Here is a 23,847-nt window from a genome sequence, read left to right on the forward strand (position 1 = left end):
ATCAATTGTCTTTTGTGGATTTTTTTTCAAATTTCTACATACCAGTAATCTATCCTAACATTTCTCCTTTAGTATTTTGAAAACATTAATCAAATCCACAAAATTCAAAGGACTATAACCTTACTTTGTACAAGAACAGAATATTTTGCAAATATTGAGGACCTTTATCATTGTAGAGAACAGTTTTAACGTTTCATGTAGATGTTTCTAAAAGTTTCAATAAATTTTCATAGAGTACTAAAATCATCGTCATACAGCACGGAAACAGGCCCTTCTGCTTAAGTTGGCCACGCTGCCCAAGATGCCCAATCTAAGCTAGTCCTATATGCCTGCATTTGGCCCATATCCCTCTAAACCTTTCCATTTAAATGCTGTTATAGTATCTTCCTCAATTACCTCTTCTGGCAGCTCATTCCATATACCCACTACCTTCTGAGTGAAAAAGTTTCCCCTGAGGTTTGTATTAAATCTAACCCCTCTCCTCTTAAACGTATGTCCTCTTGTTTTTTTATTCTCCTACCCTGGGTAAAAGACCCTGTTCATTCACCCTATTTATTCCCCTCGTGATTTTATACACCTCTATAAGATCACCACTCATCCTGCTGCGCTCCAAGGAATAAAGTCCTAGCTTGTCTAACGACTCCCTATGGCTCAGCCCCTCATGGCCTGGCAACATCCTTGTAAATATTCTCTGCATTCATTCCAGCTTATTGACATCCTTCCTATAGAAGGGTGACCAAAATTGAACACTGTACTCCAAGTGTAACCTCACCACAATTTTGCACAACTGCAATATTACAACATTACAACCCGATTTCTATACTTAATGCCCTGACTGATGAAGCCAATGTACCAAAACCCTTCTTGACCATCCTATCTACCCATGATACCACTTTTGGGGTACTGTATATCTGTACTCTTGGATCCCTCTGCTCTACAACACTCACCAGGTCCATAACATTCACTGTGAAGATCGTCCCTTGGTTTGACTTCCCAAAATGCAACAATTCTCACTAATCTGGTTTAAACTCTATTAGCCATTCTTCAGTCCACTTGCCGAGCTGATCAAAATCCTGCTGTAATTTTTCATAATCATCTTCACTATCTATGATACCATCCATTTTAGTGTCAATTGCAAAATTACTAATCGTGCCTTGTACATTCTCATCCAATCTTGACATGGATTATATTTCTGTTGCTTTAACTTTTCCTGATCTGAGCAATACTGTGTAGGTCTGGGCCCAGTTTTGATCCCTGAGGCATACCAGTCCTCCAGTCTGAAAACCACCTTTCAAATACCAAGCTCTGCTTCTTTCCATGAAGGCAGTTCTGTATCCATTTTGCTAGCTCTCCCTGGATCCCATGCTGCCACACGAGATGTGTCGTCCCAAACACTTTGCTGCAGTCATTGCGACCAGCTATTTCTCGAAACCACGTGGTGTGAATCAGATTTCTTTGACTACCCAGTTTGGTTTCTCTTACTACCCACCACTGCCGAGTCTGGCCATGATGTCCTTCAGCACTCAGCCACCTTGTTTAATAGTTGTGATACAATGATGGGATCATTGAGATAGTTTAGGAGTGTAGATTAGGAGGGGATAGTTGATGTGATTACTTTTGGATTTTCAGATAAGATATTTGTAAACAAAATGAATGCAGTTAGTATTGAGGGTAATATACTCATGTCTGTTGAGAATTGATTAACATACTGACAAAGTCTCTTTTGTGGTCCTTGGGTGCTTAAATGATGGCAGAATATCTTAGGGTGACTCTCCTGTCTTCTGGCACCACACCCATGTCTAATGATGATTCATAGTTCTCAACCAGGACTCCACAATTTCTTCTCCAGCTCCCTACAGTGTCCTCAGATATATCTGATCTGGCCCAGGCGATTTATAACCTTCATACATCGTAGAACGTCCAGTACCTCTTAGACCGTTAAGCAGACTGTACTCAAGACGAGCCTTTGACCTTTTTCTCAGCAGTAAAAACGGCAGCGAAATACTCATTGACGATCTTATCCATTTCCTGCAGCTCCACACGTAGATGACTATTTCGTTTTCTGATGTCCTATTCCTCTCTCTAGTTGTCCTCTTTCCCTTAAATGTTCTTCCAAAATCTCTTTGGATTTCCCGTAATATTATCTGCCAACATTATCTCTCCTTGTAATTTAATTCAAAGACAATTCACACATCTCCATTAAACTTTCCCCTTCTCACGTAATTGTTATACCCTCTAGTGTTGAACATTTCCACCCTGGGGGAAAAGTTTCTGACTGTCTACCCTATCTATGCCTCTCATAATTTTATCAAGTCTCCCTTCAACCTCAGACGTTCCAGAGAGAACAATTCAAGTCTATCAAACCTCTCCCTGCAGCTGAAACCCTGTAATCCAGACAGCATTCTGGGAAACCATGTGTATACCCTCTCCAAAGCCTTCACGTCTTTCCTATAATGGGGACTACAGACAATAATCTAAATAAGGCCAAACCAAAGTCCTATTGAGATGCATCATGACTTCCTGTCTCTTATATTCATGCCTCTGGCAACAAAGGAAACCATACACATTCTTTACCACCCTATCAACTTATGCTGCCATCTTTTGTGCGCTATGAACTTGGATTTCAAGATCCCTCTCCTACATCAATGCTGTTAAGGGTCTTGCCATTAACTGTATACTTTCCCCTTACATTCAATTACCCAAAGCGCAGCACCTCAAATGTGTTTGGGTTATACTGCATCGCATAGACCCAGCATAGCATAGACCCAGAGCCAATGCGATAAACAGGCGCCAGTATTTTGTGTGACTAAGACTGAGTCAGAGTGTTGGTGGCCATGCTGTGAATAAGCCCAATTCCACAGAATACCAAGAACAGAGAACAGTACAGCACCAGAACAGGCCCTTTGGCCCACAATGTCTGTGCCAAACATGATGCCAAAGCAAACTAATCTCCTCTAGCTGCACATGATCCATATCGCTCCCTTGCTGCATATCCATCCATATGCCTATCTAAAAGCCTCCAAAATGCTACCCTCCTGACTGCTTCCCCCACCACCGTTGGCAGCACGTTCTAGGTACCCACCACTCTGTTTAGAAAAACATGAGCCTCGCATCTCCTTTAAATATTGTCCCCCTCGCCATTAATCTATGCCCTATTGACAATTTCACCCTGGGGAAAAGACTGACTGTCAATCCTATCTATGGCTCTTCTAATTTCATATACTTCTATCAGATCTCCTTTAGCCTCCGACTCCCCAGAGGAAACACTCCAAGAATGTCCTACCTCTCCTTCCAGCTGATACACTCTAAATAAAACTAAGAGATGAGATGCAGCAATAGATGACTGAAATTGTAAAGTATCGGTAATTATTTTTGGTGGTGGAAAGGATGTCATCATTAGTTCAACTTTCTTTGCAACTGGATCTTTGACTCCCTCAAGGATGTAACAACATCTCCATCTCACTGACCATCAAACACGTGTACCTCAAGGTTGTGTGCTCTACTCTCTCTGCACCCATGACTGTGTGGCTCAGCACAGCTACAATGACATTTGCCAATGATGCCATGGTGGTTTGCCACATCGCTAATGGTAGGAGAGAGATAGATCACCTGGGTGAGTGGCGCTGCAACAGTAAATTTGTCCTCCGTGTCAACAAGGCCAAGGAAATAATCATTGACTTTAGAAAGGGGAGGTTTTCAATGGCAGGTCGGTGGAGGAGAGAGTTGGTAGCCTCAAAGGCAGAGCACACAGACGTAATCATGAAGAAGGTGTGTCAGAGTCTCTACTTATTAGAAATTTAAAGAGATAAGGCATTCCACTGAATGGTAGAACAAATTGCTGTAGATGTACTGTTGTAAGTATCCTGACAGGCTGCATCATGGCCTGATATGCAATTCCAACGCGCAGGAAAGCAAGAGGCTGCAGAGAATGGAGGGCTCACCCCATAACAGGCACAGCCCTCCCCACTGTCAAAATGATCTACATGAGGTATTGCCTCAAAAAGGTGGCATCTCTCATCAAGGATCCCCGCTATCCAGTCAAATGCCTCCTCGCTGCCACCATCAGGCAGGAGGTGCAGAAGCCTGAAGTTGCAGACCACCAGGTTCAGGAACAGCGACTTTCCTATACTTATCAGGTTCTTAAACCAACCTGCACAGCCCTAATCCAACTTCAACAATGGAACACTATGGTCCATCTCTCACACTACTATACACTTGTTTTTGTACTATCTTATATCATATCATATCATATATCATATATATACAGCCGGAAACAGGCCTTTTCGGCCCTCCAAGTCCGTGCCGCCCAGCGATCCCCGTACATTAACACTATCCTAAACCCACTAGGCAGAATGTAATGTTTATTTGTATGCATAAATTATGCTTTTGTGGGTTTATCCAAGTCTATGTGCTTGTGATGGTGCTGCAAACAAGATTTCCATTGTACCTGTATCTTGCTGTACTTGTGCATTTGACAATAAGCTCAACTTGGTTTGGGTCAAATAGAATTCCAAGACACTGCAGTTCAGCCAGTTTGTGGACAGAAAGAGAAAGAAAAAAATTGCCAAATTGAAATCAGGACTATATTAACTGAATAGGTATGCTGTCTGAAATTGGCAAACTTACCAGCATAAACTGTGACCGGCATTGTGTTGGCCATAATATTCCCCTGTAATCTGCAGATTTCTAAAGACCGGATCCAGAACAAGCAGTGGAATTGATGGCTCAGGGCTAAAATCTACAGCAGAGACCAAAAACAATGGAATAGCAGCAGTGATCTCCATTTATACTTTACACCAGGTCACGACCTGAAACGTCACCCATTTCATTTCTCCCGAGATGCTGCCTGACCCGCTGAGTTACTCCAGCATTTTGTGTCAACCAAGATTATATGCAGTCAACAAAATACTGGTCATACCTTATCTCACTCACATGGTGGTATGTCATCCAATTTCAAAGAATATACCTGCCAAGTTACAATCGTCCAATTTTTAATTAGACCTGTCAGCAATTGTTAACATGGAAAATGTACAATTAATTTATAAACCGAATCTATAAAATATATCAACTCAATTCTTCCACAATTATTTGACTGTTGAAATCTTTAATAAAAAGATGCAGGTATTTTCGCACAAATAATGAAAAAAAATTAAGACATTTGGACAGGTACATGGATTGGAAAGGTTTAGAGGGATATGGTCCATGCGCAGGCATGTGGAACAAATGTACATGGGGCGGCTTGGTTGGCACGGGCAAGTTGAGACCGAAGGGCCTGTTTCCGTGCAAGATACACATGGTGATATTAGTGGCAATGGCATGCAAATATGAATAGCTGGTTGCCGCAGGTTTAATCCACCCAATGACTGTATACTGCCAATGTCAAAGAACTTAGAGCTGCTGAGCAGTTAATTATAACACAAACTCTGTCATAGTTATTTGCCTTGAGTTCGTAATTTATTTTTATGAGATATTTTTCTTTACATTTCATGGCAGCTCAACCACAGCAAGACTGAGCGAGCATTTACCACAGTTTGATGTGTCCTATGTAAACCATGGTGATCTCCTCAAATTATTTTGGGAATGTATGATTAGCTGCGTCTTATCTGCATATCGTCCATTTGATACTCTGCAACAGCTGTGTGTTAGTGCATGCAACTGTCATTATTACTCCACTGAGAAAAGTTGTGTGAAACAGGAAGCAACTGTGTGGCTGTTGAATAGAGACCCATATATGTCAAATTTGATGAACAATTTTCAACCATTGAATGACAGAAAAAACATTGCAAATTGTGGAGTAAAACATGTCTCGCCTTCACTATGCTGACAAGGTATTTAACTCCTTTAGTTGGGAAATATAAGAGCAATCAGAGCTATTACTTGAATTTAAAATGTAGAGTATTCCTCTAGATTCATGTACATCTTTGAAGATCTAGTGTAAGAAAATAACTGCAGATGCTGGTACAAATCGAAGGTATTTATTCACAAAATGCTGGAGTAACTCAGCAGGTCAGGCAGCATCTCAGGAGAGAAGGAATGGGTGACATTTCGGGTCGAGACCCTTCTTCAGAAGATCTATATCGTTCTTCCCGATCTTTTGTGTCTGCCTAGTTGGCAGCAAACAATGTTGTGCAGCCAAAATTGCCGCAACAGGGTTACTGCTAGCTTTAAACTATTGCCAGGTTCGGGGCTGAAGTTTCCACTTCGGTGCTCATAGAGTCATACCATGTGGAAATATACCCTTCAGCCCAAATTGCCCAAGTCAACAACGAACGCTGTCTACATTAGTCCCACCTGCCTGTGTTTAGCCCGTATCTCTCCAATCCTATCCTATCCATACACCTGTCTAAATGTTTGTTAAATGTTGAGATCGTACCTGCCTCAACTATCTCCTCCGGCAGATTTTTACATACTCCTACCACCCTTTGTGTAAAAAAAAAAGTTGCCCCTCGGATTCCTATTAAAAAATCTTTTGCCCCCTCACCTTAAACCTGTCCTCTGGTTCTTAATTCCCCTATTTTGGGTAAAAGACTGTGCATTTACCCAATCTATTCCTCTCACAGCTCTGTAAGTTCATCCAGCGCTCCAAGGAATAATGTCCAAGGCTGCTCAACCACTCCCTATAGTCCAGACACTCAAGTGCTGACAACACCTTCTCTGCACCCTTTCCAGGTGATAAAAACTGAACACGATACATTCCCACTAGCTTCCTGATGATTGACTTTATCATTCATTGTTTCCATAAGTAAGCCATGTTTTTATTTTCTTAGTGTGGGAAAATAACTGCAGATGCTGGTACAAATCGAAGGTATCACAAAATGCTGGAGTAACTCAGCAGGTCAGGCAGCATCTAGGAGAGAGGGAATGGGTGACGTTTCGGGTCGAGACCCTGCAGACTGAAGAAGGATCTCGACCCGTAACGTCACCCATTCCCTCTCTCCTAGATACTGCCTGACCTGCTTTTTATTTTCTTACATCATTGGTAATCATTAACGTACCTTCAGGAGCTGGAAAGTTAGATCGCATGGGTCCAAAGAGAGCTAGATGACTGGATAGAAAATTGGCTTAATGGAAGGAAGCAGAGGGTGGTGGTAAAAGGTTGTTTTTCAGACTGGAGGCCTGTGACTAGTGGTGTGCCTCCAAGTTCAGTGCTGGGCCCATTGCTTTTTGTCATCTTGAACGTGGCATCACAGGTCGATAGGGTGGTCCAGAAGGCTTTCAGTCAGAGTATTGAGCATAGAAGTTGGGAAGTCATGTTACAGTTGTTCAATACATTGGCGAGGCTACATTTAAGGTATTGTGTTCTGTTTTGCCACCCTGCTATAGGAAGAATGTTGTTAAGCTGGAAAGAGTGCAGAGAAGATTTACGAGGATATGACCTGACCTTGAGGGCCTGAGCTACAGGGAGAGGCTGGGCAGGCTAGCAGTTTATTCGGTGGAGCACAGGAGGCTGAGGGGTGATCTTGTAAAGGTGCATATAGATAGGGTGAATGCACAGTCCTTTTCCCAGAGTTGGAAAATTAAGAACCAGAGGACATAAGTTTTAGCTGAGAGGAGAAAGATTTAATAGGAACGCGAGAGGCAACCTTTTCACTCAGTGAGTGACTGATATATGGAAGGAGCGGCCAGAGGAGGTAGTTGAGGCAGGTACTCGAACAACATTTAAAAGACATTTGGATAGGTATACGGATAGGAAAGATTTAGAGAGCGAGGTATTAGACCTGTCCTTGGGTTCGGCAGTGATCGCATGGACACTCACAGTAAGGTGAACTCACATAATACATTTTATTTACAGTGGTAAGAAAGTCCAGGACCACACGGGGGTGTTGTCCCTCACCATCAGGGTGCGTGTTGAGAGGTGTGGCGATGTAGGGGGTGATCTGAGTTATAAGGTGGGCATCTTTGATCTGCTGTCATAATGACAGCCCTTTGATACCGTTTGCAAAAGTCTTTTCAGTCTCCAGAATTTGAATCGAGTTGGCAACAGAATTGCAAGGGACATGTTGCACAGTAGAGTTGCAAAACATTGTTGCTAAACTAAGGAATTCAAGTATTTATGATCTTTGGTAATCTGGGAAGTAGCAGCTGATGGAACTGTCGCTATTGCTGGGAAGTAGCAGCTGTGGCTATTACCTCTGTGAAGTGTACTTCGGTTTGCACTTTTATGGTCTAGTCACCGTGTATTATTGATAAGTTATTGTGTTGATTGTTATTATTTGGTTATTGTATTGCTGTGTTGTCTCAAGTAAGAATTTTATTGATCTGTTGCCGGTGCATTTGACAATTAAACACTCTTGACTCTTATTAACTAAGCTTAGTTTTGGGCAGCAGATTAACATAGGATACAATTAGTGAAGTAAGTACAAAATGCTTTCCCAAAAAAGAAACGTGTCCTTTCTCTTTGTGGAAGGGCAGGTGTGCATTCAGACTTGTTTGATGCAGGGACCAGACTACCTCGTATTTACTCTGCTGACAAAGTATGGACTATGCCATCTCACCAGAGATGTGAGGCCCAAATAGAGCTGATTTATCGGATGCCATTGAGGGTATGAGCATTGATAGAAATGCTGACTTTCAGTAGAATATTAAACCAAGGCTTAATTTACCTTTTCGGGTCCAATAGTAATTTTGATTTTTGGCCAGATCCTTTAATCAATATCCTGTTTAAAAAAAGTCTTATTTCATTACTGCTTGTGGAAAATTAATGTATACAATTGGCTGCTGTGTTTCCCGACTTTGGAAAATGGACAACAATTTAAAGTGACTTCAGTGGCTATAAAACATGTTAGTACTTCCTTAGGTCAGGCACTAAATAATTGCAAATTATTTTTTTCCATTTCCAGTACATTCAACTTGAAGAGGAAGTTACATTAACCTTAACATGATAAAGAATAAAAGATGTAGGGTAGAATTCACTGAGCTTGAGTAGTTTTCCAAATGCTTATATCTGCTAAACAGATAGAAAATTGGCATAGGAATGAGAGCCTCAGGATTCTATTGTGTAGTATGTGGCATATATACACTGCAAGATAAAATATAATGGGAGAGTTGTGTGGTTTTATTGTTTTTTTTTCTTTTGCCAGGTTTGTCACATTGCTTCCAGGCCCTGTTACTGAGGTGCATGGAGCTGCCCAGAAATGAGTCTATTTCCACAAATGCAACCAAACCCAGAGTTCCTCCAGCACTTTGCTTTTGGTCATCCATAAACTGGTTTAACTTACACATTCTTAGTTGGAAAAATTTGAAGTCTTTAACTTTTCAGATGAAGCATACTTGTATGAGAATAGCTCAATAATAGGTATTGCTGACCTATAATTGCGATCAATAATGGGCTCTGTCAGGAAAATAGAAGTGAAGAAAGAAAATGAGATTAACAAAATTATCTGAAAGAATGTGTATTTCTTTGTTTTATCACTTGTGTGAAATTAAAGTCTGAATTTACAGGGTGCGTGGCAAGTTTGCCCAGAGGTAATGTGATTTAAAAGGATACATTTTCATTTGTGCTGCACATGGTATGATGCAGCTTCATTAAAAATGAGTGAAATCAGTGCTCTGAGAATTAAGAACAGTCAACCAGACCAGATGGTGCATTATGGCTGTCTTGAGAAGACGCCTTAAAATTTTCATAGATGCTGAGAATGAGGTTATATAAAGCATCAGCATTGAATTTGCAATGATTGTTTAAAACATGTTTTACTAAGAGGTGAACATGAAGTGTTAGGGACTCAGTTATTAAAGGCATAGAGTCAGGGATTTATACAGAACCAAAATGAGTCCTTTGGCCGAACTCATTATGCTCTTTAATTTCCCAATGGCAAAATTGACTCACCAGTGACAAAGCAGAAACCCCAGCAGTGCTATGAAGGTAACTTTGATAACACACAACCGTGTCAGCCTTTCACAATGAAAGAACTAGATGCTGCTATCTGCACAGCCAAAATAGGTAAAGCTGCAGGTCTGGATAACATCATGACTGAACAGATCAAGCACCTTGGAGCAACTGCAAAACAGTGGTTGCTGGCCATGTTTAACACCTGCATGGAGAGATGTCACATCCCAAAGATCTGGCATCCAAAAGACATAGCATTGCTGAAGTCAGGCAAAGAGCCTTCAGCAACAAAGAGCTACAGGCCAATATCACTTCTTTGCCACACCTCCAAGCTGTTTGAGCGACTCATCTTGACCCGCCTCAGCCAGGTGATAGAGCCACCCCTAACAAAGAAGCAGGCTGGGTTCCGGCCTGGGAAGTCCTGCACAGGTCAGCTTCTCAATCTCACCCAACACATAGAGGATGGCTTTCAGGAAGGTGTTATCACAGGCGCTGTTCTTGTAGACCTTTCAGCCACTTATGATACAGTAAACCATTGCCGACTGTTACACAAAGTACTTAATTTGACACACAACGTGCATCTAACCAACCTGGTGAAAACTCTGGTCAAAAACAGATGCTTCTTTGTCGAGCTGTCAGGAAAGGAAAGTCGCTGGCCCAGGCAGAAAAACGGCCTCCCTCAAGGAAGTGTCCTGGCACCCACCTTGTTCAATATCTATGTTAATGACCTGCCTATCCATCCTAACACCAGGAGTTTTATTTATGCAGATAACCTGTGTATTACAACCCAAAGTGCTGACTTCCTTGAGGCAGAAGCTACTCTGTGTGAGGCTTTAGTCAACCTGTCCTCATGCTACAAAGAGAATCACCTGAGAGCCAATCCATCTCAAACCCAAGTCTGCACCTTCCACATGAAGAACAAGTATGCAAATCGAAGGTTGAAGATCATAAGGAATGGAGTCAGATTGCAGCACTGTGACAGTCCAGTCTATCTCAGTCTATCTACCTATTCTCTGGCATTGCACCTCCTGGAATCAGAAGAGCTATAGCCAGTCAAAAAGAACACCTCAGACAATCACAGGATGAAAGACACCCCCTACATGACCACCCTTTGCTACCTTAGCGTTTGAAATCACGCAGAAGTTTCCTCTCTTCTGTCCTTCCCCTGGACTGCAGTGCATTGTTCAGAAGGCTCAAACTCTGGGAAGAGAGACTAGAGAAATCTCCGGGAAGACATTCACATGGCAATCGATCCCTCTGAGAAACTCCCACCAGGTTCTGACCAACCGTGGATAACCTGGGCCAGTCTCTACAGACTGCGGACAGGCATGGGAGGAGCAAATCAAACGTGCTGAAGTGGGGATCTAATGAAGATGTGGCAGACTCCGAGTGCGGATGGGGCCTCTAGATGATGGAACATCCCCTGAGTTGTGACATGCTGCATGACACATGTTCTGTAAAGGCTCTTGCAGAGGCCAACGATGTGGCACTAAAATTTGCAAACAGTTGTGTGATGACACAAATAAATACATTTCTGACCCCCCACCCCCTCCACCCTGGACTCTGACTACTACTCTATCTCGGCTGTTAATAATATTAGAATCCTCTATATGGTGAGTCCACAGCCTCCTATGCTCCAGTGAGAATAAACTCAGACTATCCAATCTCTCCTTATAATTACAGCCTTGCATTTCAGGCAACGTTCTAGTGAATCTCTTCTGCACCTTTTCAACGCCACCACATCCTCTCTGTAGTGAGACGATCAGAACAGTACACTGTACTTTAAGTATTGCCTGTCTAATTTTTGTACAGCTGAAATCCAGCTCTTATACTCAATGCTTCAGCATTTGAGGGCAAGCATGCCGAATGCCTTCTTCACCACCTTACCCATCTGTGTCGCTATTTTCAGGGTGGTTAAGTGATGCAATGGTAGTTACTGCCTTACCGCACCAGAGACCCAAGTTCGATCCTGACTACAGGTGCTGTCTGTTTGGAGTTTGTACATACTCCTTGTAAACGTGTGGGTTTACTCTGTGTGTTTCGGTTTCCTCCCATATTTCAAAGACATGCAGGTTTGTAGGTTCATTGGCTTTTGTAAATTACCCCTAGTGAGTTGAATGGAACTAGCGTCTGGGTGATCATTGGTCAGCATGGACCCAGTGGGCCGAAGGGCCTGTTTCCGTTCCAAGGTTCCCCTGCACATCAACACACCTGAGGCCCTGCCATTAATACTATATGTCCTGTTGGTATTTATTGGACTAAAAATGAACTTCTTCACAATTGATTGGATTAAATTCCTTCGGCTATTGCTCCATCCAACTTTCCAACTGCTTGATGCCCTTCTGTATCCTTTCATAACCTTCTATGCTATCTCCCACTGCTCCAATTTGTATGTGGCGAGCATACTTACTAATAAGTACACCAATATTCTCGTCCATATCATATAAATATATGACAAACACCAATGGTCCAGTATTGACCCCTGCAATACCCCACTTGTTACAGCTCTCCAGTCAGTAAAATACACCTTGACCAGTATCCCACATCTTCTATCACCCAACCAACTTTGGAATCTGTTTGCCAACACTCCTCAAATCGCACGTACTTTTACCTTCTGGACCAGCCAACCATGTTGGACGTTTTGTTCAAAGCTGTACTACATTGCAAGTATACCACATTTTCTCCATCATCTCAAAAAATTCAGTCAGATTTGTGAACATAAACCCTATTGCGTAGAATTTTTTCCAATAATTTCCCCACAGCTGATGTAAGACTCACTGGCCTGTAGTTTGCTGCTTTATCACAACTGCCCTTTTTGAATAAGGAAAAAACATGAACGATCCTCCAGCTCTCTAACACCTCACACATGGCTAACGTAGAAACAAAGTTCAATTAGAAACCCAGCAATCTTCTCCTTGCTTCCCATAGCATCCTGGGATAGATCCCGTTAGGTCCTGGGGATTTATCCACCTCAGTGGGTGCCAATATCTCTAACACTCCCTCCTTGTTGCCACAGACATATGTCTGATAATATAAATATGAAAAAATGTATTATATATGTGTTGAAATTGAAGCTTGTGTGCTATAATATCCATCAAAATGGTCAGCATGTCATGTTCAAAAGCTTGCAGTTAACAAAGTTTTCTTTAAAATACATTTAATTTGAAACTCTAAAACTGCAGTAGTTTGCAATACAACAGGTAACCCAGAACGTGCAATGATGCAAGTCAACCCTGTAATCAATCCCCTGTGTTTATATTGCAGATAGCCTTCACTCTTCTTCATGGAGGACTGATTTGGAAAATGGAAAATTTATATCTAAGAATTCATTCCTGTTTGGCAGTACTAAATGTTGCATACATTGGGTGTGAACTCATTGTACTCTACCGCCAAAACATAATATAATGTTACCAAACTGGGGTGCATTTCTAACCAATAGTGTTCCCTATATTTGTGGAAAATAATCTTTCCATTTTTGAAATTATATCTTTGGTACCTCTGAAGTACAAAAGTCAAAGGATAATATAAATGCTGCCGTTTAAATATTAAATCCATGAATTGATTTTCAATGTAAGAAACGAAGCTGTCCCAAGGCGTATGTGGCACATCAAATGATTTAATGCACTGAATTGAATCAAACTATTTTCAATACCAAAGAAATTGCAACAGCAGATTGGGAGATGCACTAAAAGTGGGTCCTCGATTTGATTGTGTGTGAATGGCAGACATTGTATACATTTGCAATGTTCATTAACTGTGCAGAATCCAAGGGAATAATTGTGTCGCAGTTTGAATATTTGCATTAAATTTAGCTGCAAATTACCTGAAAATCAATGAGAGTATTTGTGAAGCAGTGATCACGTAAGTGGATTTTTATTACGATGAATGATATGATAACATATTTTCTTTCCATCTCTGCAGGATATTTGTGAAGATATTTCTGATCATGTGGAGCTCATCCATGCCCTGCTAGAGACAGAAATATCACTGAAGCTTCTCTCTTATTCAGTCAATATTCTGGTGGACATCCATACTGTTCAACTTCTGTGGCATCAGCTACGTGTTTCAGTTCTTGTGCTCCGTGAAAGAATCCTACAGGGTCTTCAGGATTCCAACGGAAACTATACCAGACAGACCGACATTCTCCAGGCTTTCAGCGAAGACAGAAAAGAGGTATTTTGTGAGCTCTAATTTATTTTACACTGGCTTTAGCCTTATTAAGAATACTTTATCTATGTGGAAGAGGCAAGGACCAAGGTTTTTCAATCGTCCTTGCAGTAGGTTCACCATGCAGATACTTGGTGTGGGGGTAGATTGAAGAGTATAAAGAAACAAGCAGTTATAAACTGTAAGTAATAATCCACATCAAACCATGTCAGCTCGGTAGGATTTTAGTTAGGCTGTATTTGAACTGGTATGTACAGTTCTGGTTGCCCCATTAACAAGGATGTGGAGGATTTGGAAAGGGTTCAGGTGAGATTTACTAGAATTAAGTCTAGAATTGGGGTATTAATTGCAGGAAACGTTTGGACAAACTTGAATTATTTTCACTGGAACTCCAGAGGTTGCAGGGAGACCTGATAGAAATACATAGAATAATGAGCGGCATAGATAATGTAGGCAGTCAGAACTTATTTTCCAGGATGGAAATAACAAATACTAGAGGGCATAGCTTTAAGATGAGTGTGGCAAGGTTTAAAGGAGATGTCCAAGGCATGTTTTTTTGCAATGAGTGTTGTGAGTACCTGGAATGTGCTGTGGTTGTGGAAGCAGGTACGATAGTGGCATCTTAGAGACCTTTGGATAAACATGTGGATATGCAGGGGAAGGAGGGGTATGGATTATGTGCAGACTGAAGGGTTGATCTTTGCAGCATATTGGGTGCAGACATTGTGGGTCAAAGGGCTGTGCTGTACTGTTCTATGTTCTATGCATTAAGAAAATGATATTGGATACATCATTTGTTGTATTGAAAACATTGACTATGCTCGTTGAAGGAAGATTTGAATCCTTTTTTTCCCAGCACACATCTAACGTTTCAAATGGAAAACTCAAATGTTGGGATAATGAACACATCCCAAATTAATCCTCAAAACATAAGACAGGTTGCACAAGACATGAGTGACCTGTCCCAATGAGGATAAAGGTGTAAATTATTCCAAGTGACTAGTTAGATTCATACAGCACGGAAACAGGCTCTATCACCCAACTCACCTATGCCAACCAAGATGGCCCATCTAAGCTAGTCCCATTTGCCTATGTTTGGCCCTTATCCCTCTAAATCTCCTGTACAAGTGTATTTTAAATGCTGTTATTGAACCTGCCTTAATACCCTTCTCTGCCAGATTGTTCCAAATATCCATCACCTCTGAGTCAGAAAACTCACAACCCAGGTTCCAATCCCTTATCTTAAACATCCTCTGGTTCTTCATTCCTCTACCCTAGGTAAAAGACTCTGCGCATTAATCCTATCTATTCCTCTCATGATTTTACGCACCTCTATAACATCACTCTTCAGCCTCTTGTGCTCAAGCAACAAAGACCCAGCCTATCCAACCTTTCCTATAGCTCAGGCCCACAAGTCCTTGCAACATCCCTGTAAATTCTCTCTGCACTCTTTCCAACTTAATGTCACACTACTTCAGATTCCTGAGAGATGTTAGTGCTGCACTCATACGGGCAAGTGGAGAGTATTCTGTCGTGTTCTTGATTAATGCCGAGTGGCTAGGGAGTCAGGAACTGAGTCATTCACAGTTGGGTATTGAGGCCATGGCCTACTCTTGTAGCCACTATATTAATGTGACTGGTGCAGGGTATTAATAGTGCGGGGCTTGGCAATGATAACTGCTGAGGGTGGGGGATTTGCGGTGATTTTTCATAAGATTCTGTTGACTTGTTTTGATAGTGACAGATCCTCTCTGTTGGAGAATGTTGGAAATGTTTGTCAGGAAATGTTAGCAGATCAGATAATATTGACCAGATACACAAGATAACAGATTGGATGTTCATGCCATTGAACTGTAGCACGTAAGCTGCTCAAGCAGTATATGGGGCGCTCTTCCTACAGTTTGCATGTGACCTCACTCTGGTGTATTAACAGATCAGATAACACCTTGATCAACGGATACAGTAGATGAGGTTGGAGGAGGTGCAAGTGAACCTCTGCCAAACAATAACAGTAGATGAGATTGGAGGAGGTGCAAGTGAACCTCTGCCCAACAATATGCACTTTGCACCTTCTCCAACCTCATCTACTGTATCCGTTGTTCAAGGTGTGGCCTCTTATACGTTGGCGAGACCAAACATAGACTAAGCGATCCCTTTTGTGAACACCTTCACTCAGTTCGCCTGGGCCGTCCTGATCTCCTGGTTGCCAAACACTTTAATTCCCCTTCCCATTTGCACACCTTTCTGTTCTGGGCCTTCTCCATTGTCAGGGTGAGGCCAAACACAAATTGGAGGAACAGCACCTTATGTTTCACTTGGATAGCTTACAATCCAGTGGCATGAAATGATTTCTCTAACTTCAAGTAACCGAAGCATCTCCTCCCTCTTGGTCACTCCCCAACCCAAGCCATTGCACTAGCTTCAAAGCCGTCTTGTTGAGTCTCATTGACTGTAGCTTGTTTTCAACTAGGCCACAGCGAACAGTGGGCTGTTCCCTTTATCATCGTTACTCTTTTGCATATCTTTCATTCATTTGTTCTACATCTCTCTATATCACCGTCTATATCTCTCATTTCTCTTTCCCCTGACTCTCAGTCTGAAGAAGGATTTCGACCCGAAACGCCTTTTCTCCAGTGATGCTGTCTGACCCGCTGAGTTACTCTAGCGTTTTGTGTCTATCTTCAGTTTTAAACCAGCATCTGCAGTTCCTTCCTACATCCAACTCTCATGTTCTATATTGTGGCTGATAAGAGAAAGGATTCCAAGTGATTTTATTTTTAACTGTTTTTGTTTGCATGGCATCTGTGAATACGCAAGTTCCCTCAGCTCTTCTAACCCTTCAGTATACTCCAATATATTATAACTTCTCTTTTTTGTTAAATAAGCCCTCCCTTCTCTAGATTGAAATCCATTTGCCACTTTTCTGCCCAACTGACCAGCCCATCAATATCTTCCTGAGGTCTGAAGCTTTCCTTCTCGATTTTTTTCACCATCTCATCATCATGACCCTTGCATTTAAGTATAAATCATTAATCTTTGCAACCATCTGCAATACTCAGCACTGAAAAATTGATGTTTTTTTCAGAGGCATAAATTAGCAAGGAATCAATTCCAGCAAAACACCACATTGTGACCTGTCTTGAATTAAACACAATATTTCTGTACTACTCTCTCCCCCCAGGGTTTCAGAAAGTTTTAAATTCAATTCAGACGATCAGCCAAATCCTTGAGGAAATCTTGTACGGTAGTTTTTATTATGGTTAGGCCTCAGTCTGAGTACGGTCTGTCATCACATAGTAGGACAGATGTGATTGCAATAGAGATGGTGTGGAGGGAATGTTTCAGGATGTTGCCTAAACTGGATTTTTTTTGGAGATTTAGGTGCGAACTATTTACTTTCTGTTGGTGATTTAAGTAGAACATTTTTGTTTTTAAGAGATCATGAAATAATGATCATCAACTATTTCCTGACTCTCCAAAAAATTTAATCACATTTGAAGAAGACTCAGTTTTCTGAAGTAAGATTAACTGTTTTGTTAAGTGCTATTCTCGAGAAGTGGTGACACAGAAAATCTCCATTGATTTTCTTAGTCATTTTGTCAATTAAAGATGTCACGCTAATGGGCCTCAACTTCGTGAAACATATTCTTTTCATAGATATTTTTACTGTTTCTGCCATGGAATGACAGTTTTTACATATTTTGTGATGATATTTGTAGAAATTAGAATAAAGAACTCAGAAGATAATAATTTATCACCACTTCAGTAATGATTGTCTTTAACCAACCTTAATAAAAAGCAAAAGGCATTCTGAATTTTAAAACAGACATGTGAGCTTCTTTTTATTATTGTACTTTATGTCTCGCATGGCGCTAGAATAGGACATTGCTGTTCATTATAAACATTGACATCAAATTAGTTATGTGAAATGTGTTAAATGTGTTGTATATATATTTACATATATTGAAATCAATTTACTCAAAACATTTAAAAAAAGCTTGAAAAAATATGTTAATAAAGAACACAAAACATGCTTGGTTTATTGCAAGTTCCTTAATCTTTGTATAATTACTGTTTGCAGTGGGATTGAAGAGCGTGTGGTTAAGATTGCAGAAGCTTAGTTTAGTTTAGAGATACAGCGCGGAAACAGGCCCTTCGGCCCACCGGGTCCACACCAATCAGCAATCCCCGCACATCAACACTATCCAACACACACTAGGGACAATTTACACATACACCAAGCCAATTAACCTACATACTTGTACGTCTTTGGAGTGTGGGAGGAAACCAAAGATCTCGGAGAAAACCCACACAGTCACGGGGAGAACATACAAACTCCGTACAGGCAGCACCCATAGTTGGGATTGAACCCGGGTCTCTGTAAGCGCTGTAAGGCAGCAACTCTACCGCTGCACACCGTGGCCGCCCTATCTTTGTATCTAACTGAGTTTTTCAATAAAATAATTCTGCGTTTACTTCACAGCAGAGAATATCCCGCTGCCACAGCAGTGGTTATTTTAAAAGATGGAGAGAGATACTTCTGGTGCAAATCATTCTGGTGAAAAATGTCCATGCTCCCGAGCCAAGTGGAGCCATGGTGATTTGAACCACTGGGACCCAATTAACCTCTTCCTCGCTCCTTCACAATGCTTCCAGGCACCTGAAGTCTGCATGACATTTATTTTCTGAATAATTCTTGTCTGCAGTATTTCTGTGGCAAGGCCAGCATTTATTTTCCATCTCTAAATGCAATTGAGAAGTTAGTGGTGAGGCAATAAAAACAAGCTAAGGAATCAACTTTGGTTTCAAAGGGGAGCACAGAAAGGTAAGTGTGGAGTAGGATAACCATACCTAAAAGTGAGGTACCAACCAGGTGTAGTTGCAACCAGGTGTGCTAATCAATAAGTGTGGACAGAGCTGTTTATCAGTTTGAGTCTCTGCAGTCCAGTCACATCTAGGCATAAACGGCCAATGAGACATGGAGACACTGAAAATCCAATTTATGTTTGGCCTCACTCTGACAATGGAGGAGGCATTGTCCTTCCCATTCCCACACTGACCTTTCTGTCCTGGGCCTCCTCTATTGTCAGAGTGAGGCCAAACACAAATTGGAGGAACAACACCTCATATTTCACTTGGACATCTTCTAACCCAGTGGTATGAGTATTAATTTCTCTAACTTCAAATAATCCTTGCATCTCCTCTCTCTCTATCCCTCCCCCTTCCTAGTTGTTGTATTAGTTTCACTGCTGTCCTGCTGAGTTTCAGTTTGTATTACTTGTTATCACCTTCCCCACAGCCAACAATGGACCATTGTGAACTCTACCTTTCCTTCATCATTGTTGCTTTTTGCATATCTTTCATTTATTTGTTCTATGTACCTTCTATATCTCTCATTTCCCTCTCCCTTGCCTCTCAGTCTAAAGAAGGGTCTCGACCCAAAACGTCACCTTTTCCTTTTCTCCAGAGATGCTGCCTGACCGCTGAGTTACTCCAACTTTTTGTGTCTATCTTCGGTGCAAACCAGCATCTGCAGTTCCTTCCTATATATTTTGTCTTGCTCATTGATGCTGTTTTTAGGTTTCATCAGAAAATCATTGTTATGCAGAACGGAAACAGGTCCTTCATCCAAACTGGTTCATACCATTCAAGATGGCCCATCACAGCTAATCTAATTTGCCCATGTATGGCAAAGAGGCTGTGCCTGTATTTTGCGTAGAGGATTTGACCTCCCCTAAGCAGGACATTACAGCTGCGAGATACTGGGTCTATTATACCATCAAGGGGCAATTGTAGTCAGCATCATTAATCGAATTGTGGCGAGGACTTGGTCAAATGTCTCTTATATTCTCAGCCACTGGCAATGTATACAAGGATATTGTGATGAATGTTTCACACTTTTTTTCCTCATATTCCTAAGTAGATGTGGTGTAACTGAAAATGTAATTGTAACAAAGTTTAAATACATCTTTGTGGTTTGTGGTTGTGGCTAAACATCAATTTTTTAATCACTATTCAAATGCTTTGTTGTCATCTACAATGTTTTTGAGGCAAAGAGCTTTCAGATCCCTTTTTTTGGTAGCAATCATACTCCATAATTCATGTGTTTGTTTTACAAAGTGCTTTTGTTTTTGCAGACCTGCTTGGACTCACTGACTGAAGTTGATGATGCAGGTCAGCTGACGATTAAATGTTCAAAAGACTATTTTTCTTTGGATTGTGGTATTACTGCCTTTGAACTGTCTGACTACAGTCCAAGTGAAGACTTGCCCTGTGACTCAGAGGCCAACATGACATCGAGTTCAAGCTCCAAGTCGATGTCAAAATCTTTTGGGCATTGGAACTGTGATCTGAAAGGAGCCTTTCCAGAGTTGGGAATGCCAAATGAACATTCCACTTCCCATCAAGAGGAAATGAAGGCAAGAGATGAACAACAGCTGACCATTACAGATCACCTGACTTCAATGCAGGATGAGAAGGGCACAATAATCTCCAAAATATCACCTACATCAAAAAACCATCCAGCCTCGTCTCAGACTCCACCTGCAGAGTGTGCCACAATCCAAAATGAAATTATTAAGAATCCCAAGATAATCTCTGATAATAATATGGATGATTTAGAGATGACAAATTGTGCCCAAATGCATACTTCTAGTGCAGATAGCATCTACTGCGAGAACGCAACACCAAAAAGAACTATTACAGATTGTTTCAATTATAATGAGGCGTCCCCAACACAACCTTCCTTACCTAAAAGAGCTTTGTATCTAGATGAAATTTCTAAGGATGACTTGGAGGTTAGTTGCTGCAGAAATTTACCTTCTGACTTCTCGCACAAAGCAGAAATGAGCAGAAGTACACCCACTCTTCTTGATCATCCAGACAGATCCAAACTTTGGCTGAATTTGTCTTCATCCCACCCAAGCACTTCAACTGCTGCTACCAGTCGCTCATACGATGAATTAAACAAAAAGGTCAGCATTGTCAACGGATACCTGAGTTCACATTCACAATGTAATTTAAGAAAGGCAACTTCAGGCACAGATAAAACGCATGTCCAACGTCAGACAAACATTTCTCCTGTTTGTAAATCACGTGACCTTCAAGATTCCATGCAATCTAACAATATACCTTTGCGAAGCCCCAAACAGCATTGCAGCAAACCCTTATCTCAAAACATCAATTCTCCATTGCACAAACCACAGAATCATATTTCTGTTGCATCCGAACAAACCTCCCCGTATGAAAAGCAACCGGAAGCCACATTTGCAATAAAGAGTTTCCAGCCATGTTGTTCTCCGCATACAAGAACTCCAGGTGGAGAAAATAATAATAGTTCCGAACCCTTTAATGCAGATACATTGAATGATAAGTACAAGGAAAGTAATAAATCTGTATCCTCTGGATGTCAGAATCAGGTGTCTGGTAATAAATATAAAAATAAGTTACCCACCAGACATGGTTTGTATGCAGCTTCACAGCTTCCTATTCAAACTTCAGATAATGTGGTCAGGGCAGATTCTGCATCTTGTAGCTCCACTGCATCTTTGCTACAACAGGAAACATGGACAGAGAACAGCTTAAACAAAAGTCAAACTGCTGAAAATGATAAAGTTGACACTTGGTTTGGATTAAATGAGTATCTGGCTCTTCCATCCCATCTGAAGGAAACTGAAGTGTTGGCTTTAAAGCTGGAGAATTTGACAAAGCTGTTGTCATACACACCTGAAGGTGAAGCACTTCAGAATATTGATGATTGGGAGCTTTCAGAAGCAAATTCAGTAACTGAGGTAAATCCATCATTTCTCAATGGAAGGGAGAACAGAAAATGGAACACAGAAAATGAAACTATTTCTCCAACGTCTTCAAGTGATATAGCATCCTCCCTGGAGGACAGCATTGAATCAGGTCCACTCAGTGACATCCTGTCAGATGATGAATTATCAGTAGCAGAAACAAATGGCAAACACCACACTATATGCCAACTCTCACACCATTGGTTAACACAGACACCAAAAAATGCCTTGAATGGTGCTTCTTCCAAAACAAGTCTTGTTCAACAGCTACAGGAAGATATTCAGCAGAAACAGAATACCAGCTTTGTCTGGGGAAAGATCGAGGTAAGGCAATAATTTTTCTTCCTTTTGTAGTTTTGGATCCAGAGATAGGCTTCTCACATTCAGCACTTTTTTAAACTATTTTCTCGTTAAATTATATGGTGAATAACTCTTGCTGCTGGCAAATTATTTGTATATTTCAACCTCTTCATCTGCATCAAACCATTTCTGGAAATGCAAAGGTAAAGCTCTTCTTTTGCTCAAAGGTAAATTGTAGCTGTTTTGGGGCAAGATGCTAATTTTGCTTTTCAGGATGTCATTGTCACACAAGGATGTCATTGTCACACAAGGATGTCATTGTCACAAGACAATAGATATGAGGATTTTTATGATAAGATATAAGCAGTATGTTACAGCCTTAATTTCTGATTTATACTTTGAAGGATCTCTAAGATACCTATAACACCAATATGTACAGGACTTTAGATAGCAGGTTTATATTATAGGAAGACGTAGTAGAGGATTATAACTCTCCAAACATTGACTGGGAATGTCCAAGTAAAGAAGGTTTAGACGGGGTGGAATTTGTTAAATATGTTCAGGAAAGTTTCCTCCGACAATATATATAAGGCCCACAGGGGAGAGGAATCTAGTCGTGGGAAATTGGGAGGGGCATGTGGATGAAGTGTTTATGGATGAGCCTTTTGGGACCAGTGACCACTGTTCTATTAAGGGACTGTCCCACTGAGGCGATTTTTTAGGCGACTGCTGGCGACTGTCAAAGTCGTAGCTGATCACCGAAATTTTCTTTTACCCGACGACAATGACCACGACAATGCCAAGTCAGGTCGAGATTACACCGTCTTCGGAAACATTGCGAAATTCCCACGCTGTCAATGCTTCCCCGGCGTCCTAATTTTCGCTCAAATCACTGACAAGTCGGTAAGTACTTGAGAGTTTTGAAATATAACATCTTGCCCGGGTTATTTGAAAACCAAGCTTCATGGTAACAAGACATAAATTGGATTGACTTCCAGTTTACTAATAGCAGTATTAAGAAATTTAATTTTAAAAGTGGTTAAATGGATTTTTGTGATGAGTGTGGGTATTCTTTGAAAATGTACGGGAGATGCATATCTGGTTTCTGGGTTGCATATCTGGGTTGGGAGCCCACTTTAAATGTAATTGCTGATGGCCATAAATATCACGAAAATTCCCATGCTTACCTGACCGTCAAACTGTCGCCTCCAGTCTACCTGTCAAATGTCCTGACGGTAAATAAATTGGTTAAACACAAGTATTTTATGGTTTCTTCAAACGACTTTACTTAATTTAATATTATGTGCTTCTAAATGCATCTAAGAGAACCTAGCAAACCTGGGGACAGCAGGCGACAGCGCCCGCAATAAGCAACGATACCTGGCGACAAGCCAACTGTCATCGGGAAATTTCATACCGGTTGATTTCTCAGCGACGCGCTGAGATCCACTACGGTTCTTTGAAGACTCCTCACGATCATGCCCACGACACCCCGGCGAACTGTCAGCGACAGCCTAGTCGATGGCTGTCGCCTTAAAATCGCCTAAGTGGGACAGGCCCTTTAGCTTTAAGATAGTTATGGATAGTTAAAATTCTAAATTGAGACAAGGCCTCGCGGCTGAGGCTTTCCTGAGGTGCCTTGCAGGAGAAGCCTTCATGAATTGCCATTGCCAGGGCCGCCCGCGGTGCCTGCCCAGAAAGATTGTCGGTCGGCGGGACCTCGCCCAAAGGCTTGGTGGTCGACGGGACTGGGAACCC

General features: G+C 41.4%; 1 protein-coding gene across 2 annotated transcripts in view; it reads left to right on the plus strand.

The window, feature by feature from the left end:
• The window catches only part of akap6 (A kinase (PRKA) anchor protein 6), a 291,928-nt gene that overhangs the window by 61,376 nt on the left and 206,705 nt on the right, over positions 1–23,847 (plus strand). For both annotated transcript variants that reach the window (XM_078406526.1, XM_078406527.1), the window contains exons 5-6: positions 13,748–13,999; positions 20,131–22,113. In XM_078406526.1, coding sequence (XP_078262652.1) covers positions 13,748–13,999; positions 20,131–22,113 — 2,235 coding nt within the window. The remainder of the gene's footprint in view (positions 1–13,747; positions 14,000–20,130; positions 22,114–23,847) is intronic.

Source organism: Rhinoraja longicauda, chromosome 10 (genome assembly GCF_053455715.1).
Source record: "Rhinoraja longicauda isolate Sanriku21f chromosome 10, sRhiLon1.1, whole genome shotgun sequence".
In the NCBI taxonomy this organism is placed as follows: Eukaryota; Metazoa; Chordata; class Chondrichthyes; order Rajiformes; family Arhynchobatidae; genus Rhinoraja; species Rhinoraja longicauda.